Source organism: Aedes aegypti, chromosome 3 (assembly GCF_002204515.2).
Source record: "Aedes aegypti strain LVP_AGWG chromosome 3, AaegL5.0 Primary Assembly, whole genome shotgun sequence".
NCBI lineage: Eukaryota > Metazoa > Arthropoda > Insecta > Diptera > Culicidae > Aedes > Aedes aegypti.
Window position 1 is genome coordinate 294,543,044 of NC_035109.1, and position 14,263 is coordinate 294,557,306.

The 14,263-nt window shown below is 38.5% G+C and overlaps 1 protein-coding gene across 9 annotated transcripts in view; it reads right to left on the reverse strand.

Annotated features, from left to right (window-relative positions):
- LOC5574293 (LIM domain-binding protein 2) overlaps positions 1–14,263 on the reverse strand; it is a 77,825-nt gene that overhangs the window by 45,256 nt on the left and 18,306 nt on the right. For 5 of the 9 annotated variants that reach the window (XM_021853920.1, XM_021853928.1, XM_021853929.1 and 2 more), the window contains exon 2: positions 501–1,695. In XM_021853920.1, coding sequence (XP_021709612.1) covers positions 501–507 — 7 coding nt within the window. In that variant the 5' untranslated portion in view covers positions 508–1,695. Of the gene's footprint in view, positions 1–500; positions 1,696–9,306; positions 9,727–14,263 lie in introns of those variants that run through there. The other 4 variants (XM_021853927.1, XM_021853925.1, XM_021853921.1 and 1 more) reach the window with 2 other exon arrangements.

Below are 14,263 nucleotides of genomic sequence, written 5' to 3' on the forward strand. Positions count from 1 at the left end.
AGCTTGTTTGAAACTGAATGATCTGAAATATTTGAATTGAAGAATCTCCGGAAAGCATTTAATACCAAAATTTACAATTAGATGTAAAAAATGAACACCGTAGTAGCGTATTTTTTCAGAAGTCAATCACACCTTTTTTCTGTTATTTCTGGTGAAGGAAAAGAAAGAAGTATGTATATCAACATCTGTATTTGTAAGTATCAACAATCATCTATTGAAATGTAATAGACAGATCAAGAAATACACGAAACTTATCCTTGTTTGGGTCATAATATTAGTTACAACATAGTTAGTCTTTGAACTTCAATAATCCAGACGAATCATAAAACAGAACCACGTGCCGTTCTAGTTGCGGGTCTGGTCAATCAAATTCCAAATCAATATCCCAACTTCTTGCATCCCCTTGTAATTTTGCTGTTGCTGTCATTTTTGCGTTGCTATTTCGGCAAACAAAACCCGTCATAACGGTGGCGGGAGAGAAATGGGCCAAAAGGACTTACCTATCATATTCTAAACCGGAGCGCGCTGCGACGAAATCTCCTTTCGAAGAGGGGTTCGACAAACGGCAATTGTTTCGCTTCGCGTCTTCCACCAAGCCACCTCTTTTCGTATTTATGAACAGTTACAATGTCTCTCTTACGTGATGCGTGTGCTCTTTTGTTGGTCTTTCTTCGGTTGTGTAGTCTTCAAGAAGAAGCGCGTGCTTGTCGGCGACCCAGTGTGTTTTTTTTTGTGTGTATGCTATGCACGAGAATTGGGGGTGGGTTTTGCGACTACGATGGTTCCCTACGAGGACAACAACGAGCTAACGACGGTTGCTGCTCCTTTGGGATGCTGATGACGATGATGGTGAGATGACGACGACGACGACGACGAACCACACCGGGCTTGGTTCGTATTGAAGTAATAGCACCAGCAACCGTTGTGATAGTTGGTATTAAAGCAGCAGGAACACTCCAAATTCCGGTTCATCTTAATACACTAATTAACTGTACAGCCCCGAAAAACAAAAAAAAAATAGGCAGAGAAAACAAGATGGAAACACAATGATCTCGTTTTTTTTAGCTTTTTACACTTTTCTTTAACTATCTCCCTCTCTTCACACTGGCACGTATTTTTATCCTCCTAATACTCGGTTAACTTGTTTTCTGTCAAAAAATTTGCTCATCTAGTGAGTTTTTTTTTCTCTCTTTACACTCGTTTTTCCTCCGTCACTATCTATCTTCTTCCGAAGTTTGGACTGTTTTCATGCCCAAGCTGTTTCAACGACCAGGGGGTTTGATTACACAGAAAATATAATATTATTGCACTTTTTCCACTTTTTTCTCTTTCCCACTTCTTCACTCAGGAAATTATTGATTCTTGCTTAGCTGATTCCGCGTGTGCTGTTACACTCGGTTATACCGCTGAAAAGTAGAGAAGTTGATTCTTATTTTACTTTACTTGGCTTCTACTGTGCTTCTTCTCGCGTTAAATTTGGTTTCACTGATAGGTATTTTCTTCTTCTCGACTCTCTTCTACTAGCGCGCACTTCTTCGGACACTTGACTTCTTCAAGCAGCAGGAACATTGCTGGTAAAGCCAACAGTAGTCAGTAGCATCGCCACACCAGGCCTCGGTAAGCCATGAACCGTCCCATCATCCATCCAATCGAAATCCGCGCGCCGAGCCGGAGAGTTCGCGATGAGACTCGCAGCTTCAGTTTCATGAAAAGAAAAAAGAGAAAGACAAAAAATCCGTAAACCAAAAAGAAGACCATGGATGATGATGCTGATGAGGATGAGAAGGAGACATCCAACCATCAGGCCCAGAAGCAAACCAACAACGAATCAACCAACCAACAATCAAACGAGGAAACGAAAGCAACAAAAAATAACGCTATAGTATGACGGTGTTGTTGTGTGAGGGTAGTAGTTTGGAAGTAGGAAAAAAACATAACGCGAAATACCGTGGTGGCTCTCGAGCGCGCTGACACTAGAGGTGTAGCAGATATACCTATAGCTGCCAAGCGATCCCCAGTCAGAGTTGCCAGGTGGGTAAGCTACTTTCGCACCAGCATTCGTTTTGGGGTCGCCCACCAAGTACGTCATGCGAAAATTTGGGAAATTCGGAACCCAACTTCAACTCTTTCGTCAGTTTCAGTAGATTGCTCCACTATAACTTCAGTTAAAAGAAGGTTCTTCACGGCAATGAGGAATGTGAACTTTTTGATTAATTATACCATGTAATTGGCAACATTTTCATGGGGATGGATCATGTCTATCAAAACGAAGACCTTGAACCGGTTCTAGCGAGTAGCAAACCTTATCGTAACCATAAAAACATTTATTTTTTTTCTTGTATTTATTTTGGGCATTAAAACAAGATATTCAACGACATTCCAGCATCGATGTATACGGCGCTGTAAAATTAAAATTGTGAGAATAAAAAATATTAAGAAGCAATAAAATGTTTCCAAATAATTCCTAAGTTATTTCTCAGTTGTAAATATTTGAAGCTTAAGGTTAATTACATTAAGTGACATGTTCGTTATTTGGTTTTGGTAGAGGTTTGATGTGAAATTGGTATTATCAATTAATAAGTATATCAAGTATTTATTTGGTATGTACATCTTTGGCACTTAGAAAGTGTTCATTAGCTTTTTAGATCCACATACCAAAAGTAGGCTTATGGGAATGTGAAGCTCTGTAAGGAGAATCTTCTCAAGTTGGACAAAACAACATAATCAAGTTATATCGAAATTGCTTATTTGTTGCAAAATACTTAAAAGAAAAAAATGAAAACAAAAATATGAACGGAAATCGAGCTTCCGATCTCAAGATCATCAACCTTCTCCTCTACTCACTACTCCACCAGCTCTTCGAACAATTGCTTCGCCAATGCACTATAAAAGCGATCACATGGCTCAAAGCTTGTTGCTTATAACTTTACTGCACCCTTCGGAATACAAGTTCATTACTGGCGAAATTAGGCGACACCTGAAATAATCTAAACTTTTCGCAAAAACTTAGATGATACGTAAGGTGCAACTCAACTATATTGCAACTGGATTGAAACAAACTTGTAGCTGTCGTACACGTAGTTTAGTGCAACTTTCTCGCAACTAGGACGAATCTACTTGAGTTGTGTGTATGGGAACGCAAAATGAATGCAAATTGCGGATGTCTTAAATGAAAGTAATTTGAAACATAACATTAAAACCGGCATTTTGGAAGAAGTTTCAAAAGTTTGTTTGAAAAGTTGCTGAAAACATATTGATAAATTTGACTTCATTGCTATTTGTAAAGGACATTTGCAGCAAATCTTGTAATTTCAAAAATGTTGAACGTCAAACAAGGAGAGAAATGCATGTTCATTTGAAAGGCAATGAAACTTCATGGGCCTTGATATTGATATGTAACCAAACTAGAACCAGGTAAGTTACAGATGCTTTTATTGATGCGTGATTAATACCATTTTTGAAAAGCATCTCTTTGGAAAATGTTTCGCGTGCTACTTGGGAAAAACATTGTCATCTCCTATTCTTGTTGAAACAATTTTATTCCGCAACAACAGTTTATCACCACTTGAACAGAATACGACAAACATCGCTCACCGCGTGCGCTTCGATTTTCTGGGCTTCGCATTGCCATTTTTGAGAACTTTCTCCGTGTTAGTAAACATTACCACATTATAGAACAGCGTCCATAAAACAAATTTGGTTTTGTGTTTAAAATAACTGATTAATCGCGATTTGAAAAGGTTGCAACAATGTTGCTCCCTGTGATGGTCATGATAATTTTGCTTTTGATTGTATCCCAATCCACTAAAGTTGGGACAGACGATTGTGAGAGAGTTTAACTTTGTTATTTGCTTTTCGTCTGTTTTGATGACAATTTGATTCACTGTCAACAATACATAATCTCTTTACCAATCTGCCGGAGGGCAGAGACATTTCTCATCAAAGGTATTGGATGTGTACGAATGGGAAATGGCGCCTTGAAACAATTAGAATGAGCTGATGAGGTTGAGGGAGAGTTTTAATTGGACGTGTAATCGCAGAGATATGGACTGAACACTTTTGTATGTTTTTAGGGAGTGAACCCAAACTTATGCACGGGAGTGTATATGAGATCAATAGCTTTCAAAAAACTCTACTGCCGAAGTGAATCAAATGTGCCAAGAATAGGATCCGGCTCCCTGTGTACTACTGTGCAATTACACTAAACCCTACCAACATTTTTGAATTATGGGTCAAATGTAAAAACAATACTATCAGGCAAGCCATTTTTTTAAATATACCCCTGAATTTAAAAAAATCGCTTTTGTGCACTTTACTCAGGAATTTCTAACAAAGTTCTGTGAAATGTTAATAATTATGTGATAATCTTTTTTTATCTTGCTTGATCTTTTAGAGTAGAGTGTCCAAGATTTTATAAGAATCCTACTTAAAAATTCGTTAGAATTCTTCGTTCTGTTATAATTTCACTAAATATTATTTGATGAGACTGTTCAGTATTATGTGAAAACCTTTCCCAACATTCTGTGAAAATCATGCCCAGGATCAAGTAAGAAACCCGCGCAGGGAGCTGTGTGAATGGGCATATCTCATTCATTAGGCATAAGGATGCTAGGCATAATGGACATTATACATAAATACACTGATAGGCAAAATAAAGTGCCCACCTTGCCAGTTTCCGAATTTCTCTCATTGATTTGGTTCAAATTAAAGTTAACACTCTTAAATCTTTTTTGATATTTTATTTTTGATATTCTTTTAAAGTTGCACTTACGAAATTTTGATAAAAAAAGAATTTTACTCAAAGAAAAAGAAAATAAATTTGTGTTGGAAAAAAATAGTGACAAAAAAAGTGCCCACTTCCTTCTTGATGGTGATGGTGTTTTTGTCTGGGGGTGTTTTTCATGGAGTGGAGTAGAAAGCCTCGTTAAAATCGACGGGATAATGACGGCAGATTCCTACATCAACATCTTGAGAGAAAATCAGGAGGATTCGCTGATCCAGACGGGCCTTGAAGAGAAATTCATATTTCTCTAGAACAACGATACGAAGCATACTGCCAAGAAGACCAAGTCTTTCTTCCGGTCTTGTCGGATTAAACCGCTAGAATGGCCTCCACAAAGCCCAGACCTCAACCCCATCGAGAATTTGTAGGCAATTCTCGATGCCAGGGTTGACAAAACTGGTGTTACCAACAAAAATAATTATTTTGAAGCCTTGGAGCGCGTCTGGGAAGAACTAGATCCACAACACCTACAAAACCTGGTGAAAAGCATGCCGAAGCGCCTCCAACAAGTCCTTAAGGCTAAAGGAGGACACATTAACTATTAAATTGCTTTTTATTTTTAAATCATCTTTTCTGGGGCCAAGAAGGAAGTGGGCACTTTTTTTTGTCACTATTTTTTTCCAACACAAATTTATTTTCTTTTTGAGTAAAATTCTTTTTTTATCAAAATTTCGTAAGTGCAACTTTAAAAGAATATCAAAAATAAAATATCAAAAAAGATTCAACTGTGTTAACTTTAATTTGAACCAAATCAATGAGGAAAATTCGAAAACTGGTAAGGTGGGCACTTTATTTTGCCTATCAGTGTACATTAGGCATAACAGCTGTTAATGGACGTTTGGCATAAAATAAATTACGTGTGTGTCATTTGAGATTCGGGCTCGTCAATTCAGTATTTCTCTGCCTCTTTTGCCAACCATCGAATCTTTCCGAGTGCTAAATACGTCGTTTGGAAAAATTATGATTGAAATAAAAAAGCGAGAGCGTGGATATAATATTGGGATTTGATGTTATTTATAATGTTATTATACTGGATATCTATTCATTTACAGAAATGAAATTCCATGATATTTCCAGGTAAATCATTAACGAATTTTTCATATAAGATGACTAAAAAATTATGTTTTAATATAGAAAATATCTTGTTGCTCTAAATGTGCAAACAAACTAAGAAAAAATGTGATTTTTTATGATATTTTACGAAAAAACAAGAATGCGTATCAAATAATCTAAAAATACCTTTAATCATCAATGCAAGATATAAATAAAATAGTCTATTCGTAATTAGGAAATAATAGGCTTTCCCTACGGACCCAGAAAATTTCTCTGGAGGGCGTTTTGTATTTTTTTTTATAAATAATATCTGGAGGAAATCAGGGCTGATCCTGGTAGTGTCCGTCTTGGAAACAACAACTCTAGAACCCTCCTACCTGGAAACCAAAAGAAACCTAGCAGGAACCACGCCATGAGAGTTTAATTCCTCATTTTAACAGACATTTACTTATTTATTTTTTAATTCCTCGTGACATTACGACAAGTATAACTGCTCGTTTAGCTGTAGATTTCTTTCACATATCACTCCGAAGATCTTTTCAGGAGTTTGATTTGTGAACTTTCTAAGTAATTTTCAATTGAATTCAATGAAGATATACATAAATTCGATCTGGATTTTTACTAATACATAATCAGGAATCTCGTTTCATCCTTCAATGAAACTTCAAGTTCTCTAGAAATTTATTCATTGATTTTCCCAGGACTTTCTCCAACATTCTCGTTTAGAGCATCTTTATGAATTCAAAGTTCCTTCAGGAATTCCTCCGTTTTTGATTTTTTTTTTTTTCAAAGTTTCCCAAGGAAGTCTTTAAGGATGTATTCCAATCATTTATCAAAGGACGTCTCCAGGGAAATGTAAAAGAAGTTTATCAGATTTTTTTTAAATTGAAAAATCCGCGTTGGATTTCTGATCAAACTTGTGTGAGTTCTATGTATGACTTGATGAATTTTTACGATGATCTCTGAAAGAACTCCTGGAGTATTTTCTTGATAAATTGCTAAGATGATTGAAAAAAAAATCGAATTTCTGAATAATGTCCTACACGACTTCTTGAAGAAATTTGGACAGAAAATAACTGTGATAATTGCTGCAGTATTAACTGGTGTGATACCTTGAATACATGTGAAGAATCCATGGAGACTTGGAAATTTTGTTAGAAAAATTATTCGAGCAAATGTTTGAACCGAAGGAATAATATTTTGATGTAATTCTGGAGAAATGCCGAGAAAAATGTAACCAAGTTGAACTTATTGAGAAATTCTTGGAAAAAATTATAATAGATTCAATCGAATAATGCTTTAATGAATTTTTTGAGCAATTCCTGATAGTAAACATAGATAAATTTCAAATGTAATCCTTATGAAATGCCTAGAATAAATGAAAAAATCAGCGTAGGAAATATTATAGAGTTTCTAAGAAGAGTCAAAAAAAAAAATTTTTTTTTTCAAAAAAAACTCTAGAATAAACCTTGGTGGAAGAACTCCTGTATGATCTGTGGGGAATCTCCTAGAAATACCAACAAAATCAGTGAAAAAACATCTGGGGGAAAACCTGGGATAATCGACAGGAATTTTTCACAGTGATCTCTGTGAAAGTGTGTAATGGAGGTAGTAACATTGGAGTGAAGAAATCCTTCCTTGAGAGTCCCTGGAGGAGCTCGGAGCTCCTGAATATATTCCAGAAGGAATCTCTGAAAAATTGCTGAAGCATTCCTCGGGATCTGAGTAAAATATCAATAGGAATTTTTGGAATAGTCGCGTAATAGTCTCTGAAGGTTTCTTGAGAGCATCTAGAATGTTGCACCAGGATTCACTGCAAGCAGGTTTTGCCAGGTTTTTTTAGGTAGTAGACACCCAGTAAAACTTGGGTGAACTGATTTTTTAATCAACAAAAACATCTAATAAACATAGGGCCCAGATAGCCGTAGCGGTAAACACACAGCTATTCAGCAAAACCAAGCTGAGGGTCGTGGGTTCGAATCCCAACGGTCGAGGATCTTTTCGGGTTGGAAATTTTCTCGACTTCCCAGGGCATAGAGTATCTTCGTACCTGTCACACGATATACGCATGCAAAAATGGTCATTGGCATTGTAAGCTCACAGTTAATAACTGTGGAAGTGCTCATAAGAACACTAAGCTGAGAAGTCGGCTCTGTCCCAGTGAGGACGTAACGCCAGAAAAGAAGCAGAAGATCTAATAAATATAACATTATAATCTTAGTTTTCATTTTACCCATAGATGAAGCATGGGCCGATGTTCTCTTCTGGCAACTCTGATGCTGGCCTGTGGTGGCTGGACGGACGGTGATTTTTTTTTTTCGTAGAGTCTAGTATCATCACCGTCGTCATACACACCGACCGACCGATCAACGAGAGTAGTACAACACAACACAGCCGTCATCATCATCGGGAGGCACCACCAAAACCGAACCGCGCTCGATGGCGGAAGAAAAGGGACGCGCGCGGGTGTAAATTTAACTTGTTCTGTGCCAGTATTTGTGACACCGCATCCGACGAGCGTACCAACTAACCTAACTACATTGATTACCACCGACAAGACCGACGTCGTCACAGGTCTCTAGCTCTCTGTATGTGAGCGTCTTCTCCCTGATGTGCACTCTGCTTACGGCCAATATTGCCATTGACCGAGTATAGGGGATAACCGAGTCGAATAATGAATTGCGATTATATTTCAGTACATGACATTATTATGAACAATGTTACGTACGTTTCAATACGTTTATGCCAAAAATATGCTAAATTTTACTACTATTGCAATCATTTGCTTCCTCTGATAATTTATGTATGTACCTTTGTAAGGTTCTATATCACAGCTCTAGGAGATTTTCACACGTTACCAGTTCACATAAGCTTAAAATTAAATGTCGTCTACTACATCACTTCGTCATATTACGGCAGAACACTTAACGTTTGTAGCAACTAAAGAAATCGTAACAAGCAGAATAATTGACTGCCAACTGTCAAGCACATCAGGTTTAAACGTTCTTTTTCTTGACATTACGTATCTACGGGTAAAGAACCTTCTTTTAAGCTTAGTGTTGATATTTTCCACGGTTATTAAGTGACAGCTTTCTGTCAAAGTTGCCATTTTAGCATTATTATATCGTGTGGCAGGTACGATGATACTCTATGCTATGCCCAGGGAAGTCAAGGAAATATCTATTACGAAAAGTTCCTGGATCCAGCATGGCTTAGCTTTGTAGCCACAGACATTACCACTAGGCTAAGGAAGGCCTCTTAGCCTAGTTTAAAGGTTTATCATTCAACCCCAATTTTCCCAACTACCTATCCGTGTTGATCACAACTGAGTGAGACCACGTAAGGCCATTTCCTCCTCTCTGTCTACCCAAGGGGAGAAGAACAGAGAACACGGAGGGTGACGGTCGATGTTGTGTGCGCGCTTCCTACCGTCTCTTCCCATGTTCCGTTATTACTCCTACTCTACGTACTTCGTTCACCATACTCTGGCTGCTGCTTCTGTTGTTTCACCCAAAAAAAAATATCTTCCACCATAAAGGTTCGCTCTTCACTTTTTCTCTTCTTTCACGTTTACACACTGTTTTTACGAAATTAACCAACACACCGACGGTCCTCGCTTCATACAGGTGAATGCGTGTGCAACTGCTTCAAAATCTCCTATTCTTTTTCAACATGGTGTGCCGAACTTGATTTATGCTGCTACTGACTGCTAGGCAGACAGACCGGAGAGTATGGAATGTTTTACCGACAAAAATAATAATCATCGATCCCTGCCGCAAATTAGGCACCATTCGCGCACTGATAGTGGGCTCGATAGTGGCTGCGTTGCTGCGGCAACCCGAGGACGATTGCAAATCGGCAATTTTTCCACCTGAGCGATTCGCTGCCTTGCTTGCTTGCTTGCTTCATCGTTTGGTTGCTGGTACAATCGAGCGGTGTATATAGTAATGATGATTTTCCTCGCGGTGTCTCTTCTGAACGGCGCAGCTAGGAAATTATATAATGAAGTGTTTCATTCTAAGATATTTAAACTAACAATCGAGCAAGAATTTGTATCCTGATTCGATTGAGTGTCCTTTCAGGTTGGGAATATCTTGTACATCACAGGGTATAGAGTTGTCGTACTTACCAAACTATCTACATATATGCAAAACCGTTTGCTTGACAATGAAATGTAATTAACTGAGGAACTGTTTGTAGAACTAAGCTGAAGAGCAGGTTCTCTCTCAGATGGATTCTTTAAAAACGGGTAGTACCACCCACTATGAATTAGCCGTCAGTAATGATCCAAAGTAGACGAACTCATTCACAACCTCATTCACCCGTCCATCGTAACACTGTTTTCAAGGCAAAATCTGTCGCATTCAATTTCACAAATTGACATGTACTTCGTCTTCGGAGCATTTACCACCAGTCCAACTTTTAGTGCCCCACGTTCCAGGCTGGTATACAGTTCTGCTGTCTTTTCAAATGGTCAAACGAATATGTCCATATCATCCGCGGAGCAAACAAATTGGCCGGATCTGTTGAAAATCGTTCGTCAGCTGCGACATCTGGCTCGTCGCATAACTCCCTCGCTCTCTAAGGTAATGTTGAATAATAAGCAACCGTACCACGGACCTTTACTGTAGTCCCGGCAAAATTCAAACTAATTAGTGTTCGCCTGAAATCTTCAAACAATTGTGAAAACAAAGCTGTTCTCGTATAAGATTTTTCATAGCTCTACGCGATCAATATTATCGAATTATTGTGTCGACGTCTTTCTTTCTCCGGGCCCATAATGATGAATTCAGCTTCGATATCATCGTTTCCATTTTAGTATCCTAGGCAGCTTGAAAAGCCACTATCCGGTAATCACGATCGTTCAACAACTCCTGTCGACGCTGTGTCAGAGATGTATACTATTACTATCAGCTAGTTTATTGTTCTTGTACTGTTAAACGACATTCTGAACTTCTCTCTAAGTGGAGGCTGAATGGCTTTCATCGTTCGCTGAACTGACGAAGACATTTTCTCCGATGCCTTGATCCTTACACCTTGCGCTCTCAACATCATGCAGGTGTTCATCGAAATACTACTTCCACTATTCATCTCACGTTCATCCATCAAGATGCCTCCATTCTTATCCCTACACAAATCGACTCTCGGCTCGAAGCCTCTAGGGATGCGTTGAGCTTCTGGCAGAACTTTCCCGTTTCTTGAGACCGGTACAGTGCCTCCATTTCCTCGCACTTCGCTTCTTCCCGGCGACTCTGCTGTTACCGTTTCCATCCATTCGCTTGCTGTAGTATGACCGACATTGGATTCATTAGTTCAATAAAGAAACAAACGAGTAAAAAAAAAGTTTCAGCTGTTGGGACACCGAACAAGCGCATGCAAAGGCCTGTACTGATCCAAAAAGAGCTGGAACTATTGGGCGATGGCGATGGGTAAACTTGCGAGAGACTGCCCGCAGATAATAAATAGCATTATATGCCGAACCATCAAATGACAGAAAGCTGACAATAGATCAGAAGCAGACCATATGAGCAAGATAAACCTGGATAATTTGGGACACTGCACAGCACCTTTTATGACGGTCAAAGATAGAAAAGATGTGTCACGTTGCAATTATAGCAGAGCTCTACATCACGTTCTGGATGATAACGGCAACTGGGTGACGGATGAAATGGAGAAGGCTGCGATAAAAATTATGGACAGATTTCCTATTTAAGAAGTGGTGGATAATTCGGGGAATCCAAAGATTGCCAATATCAACGCAGTTGATACACACATCGAAAGTGGTCCTAGAGCAAAGACCGATAATTATGGAAGGAGTTTTCAACGAACACTTGGGCTTTCTAGTGGTGCAGGAGAGTTACTAATGCAAGAAAGTAGTATATTCGGCAAGAGCTCTAACGAAGTTTGATGTAAGCTTGTGCAATGAAGTCTACGCCAGCATAATACGAAGAAACGGGAGAAGTTCATCATCGATGTCACGTTCTGCACATCTTTACTGATGACGAACATGAACTGGTGAGTTTGCGAGTAAACCTAACCTGTAGCCATCGCGTGATTCACTGCTTATCTCGGAGACAGGAGCTGGACTCAGAGAGTAAGGATATCTCGCGTAACCATTCAAAACGGCCAATCCTCAGATCGTGGATTCTGAGAAAATTCGATGTGAATATTGTTTTTTAAATCCCTATTTCTCAGTGTTTAAACCAATCAATGTGATTTCTTGCTAGTTAAGTGACGATTTACTATAACTACACGTTAATAATCGATTTTACTCTGAAAACTGCCAAAAATGTGGAAAAAATGATGAGTTTAAATGCATGGTCCATTTTCGATTTTCAACCAGGCATGGGCCTTTTCTATAGGCCAGTGTTTGGACTTTGACCAGAATAAGCCGATCGAACCATAATCAGAGAGTGTAACAATTCGTGAATCATAAAAGTTCGTGGAACATCGCAATCGGAGAACCCTATGAATGTTACCATTAATTCTCTCATTTGGTACATGGCGCGAGAGCGTTCAAGAGCAGCAACTCTCAAAGACTACAACAGTAACAAGTTATTCGGGTGATTTATTTTTTGCATAAAATTGGTAAATATGTCATATTTTCTTGTCTTTAATAACGTATTTATAATCTATTGTATCACCAAACACTCCTTTGGTCGTAAACATAGCACAGAAAATGGAAAATATTCGCCTCTGTTTCACTCTGAATGAGAGTGCGTCAGCGAATGTTACAAGTGGTGACACAAAGTAATCGGCACCAGACAGTGGGTGGTGTGTGTCTGTCTTGTTTTCGTTTATGGCTCGTTATCTTCCACGGAAGATAAATGTCATGGGTGTTGTATGAATGCAGGCGGATAAATGAGATGAAGCTATTCGGGACTACGAAGCTGCTGATGTTTTCTTCAGTTTTCTGTGAGAAAAACAAGGAGATATATTTTTTGCCTTTTTTCTTTTCACGCACACGGTGACAGTTCCTTACGACGTTTTCCATAAGTGCGAGTGCTTTGTAAATCTCTTTTGGTTTCGTAGTCGCGAATAGGTCGGGTGTCAATGATCGTTAAATTTTCCAAAGCTTACTATAGGCCAAATTGAATTTTATTAGCGTGCTTGGCCCAAGGGTAGGCTCTTTTGGTTTTCAATGAATGAGCAAGAGAGAGCTATTGGCCGCTCACCATGCTAAGACGAATGACAGTTCGCGAAATTTTCAGATTGTAGGCCCTCTTGATGAAGAGAGAACCGATCATTGGGCGTTTCGAGCATGGGCCAATGAATGATTTAGAAAAAAAAAGCGATTATTGATTGGTTTGCAAATTGAGTTTGATTATGTTGACAATGTTTGCACAAACAATGACTGTTGGGAGATGCTATTGATACCTCAAAACCCGATTTGTTTACAATTTGATCATTGGCCCTTTAGAATTGTTACGCGGGATATAGACGGAGGAGCTAAACGCGGCTTTCCGAAGGCGCATTACAACGGAAGGTCAAACTTATGTCGTTTTCGTTTTTACCGTGTATTGATACAACAAAACTACATTTTTACACCCTAATGAAAACGGCTGTAGCGCTCTACATCATGTTAGTTTACAAACAATTTATGTAGTGGTTAAACAGTATTTGCTGTGCTGTTGGGATATCCGATGTAGTGCTACACCTTAAAGTGAAAACGACATTAGTACGTCAAATTGCTACAAAAAGCAATGTCGAGATGCAGACACAGGGTATCGACTGTATTTTGAAAATTAAATTCCCTGACTTTCCCTGACCTTCCAATCGTTTTCCAGAATTGGTGGTGACCAATGAGATAAATTTGCTACGCGGAGCGCTGTTTGGTTCTCAAGTCTAGTGTTCTTGAAAATTTGAGGTATGGCTTCGAATTATAATCATCTTAAGGACATTATAAAATAAAGCCAATATTCGAATTTTCAAGTTCACAGATCTAGATAACCTGACATCCGTCGGCGTTAAAAATTTGATGGATTGGTTGCATTCTGGTGATCAAATTTTAAGCTCAGCGCGCCATTTCCTTCTCTAGACTAACGCTCTTGAAAGTTCGAGGTTTTACTTCGTTTTGTAATCTTTTTAACTAAATGCTTTCAGGAATTGATTAATGCGCTAATAATTATTTTAGTTTAAAATTATTTCTAAGAATATTCCTGAAAATTCTGCTTTTCAATGATGTGTTGGATTTCCAAAACAAATCGAGGAATTTTGAGAGACTAATTAATCTCCAGAACTTCTGGAGAAATTTTCAAAAAAAGAAAAAAAACTGGGCTTATGTATGAGAAAGCTCTTGATAAAGATCCAACAAATGGGAAAATGTTAAAATTTCTGCCATTTCGGCAATTCTTGACGGATTGCCTTCGTTTTAGTTCGAATGGAATCGTCTAAATGTCTAGATTTTCAATCATCATTGGTTGAAAA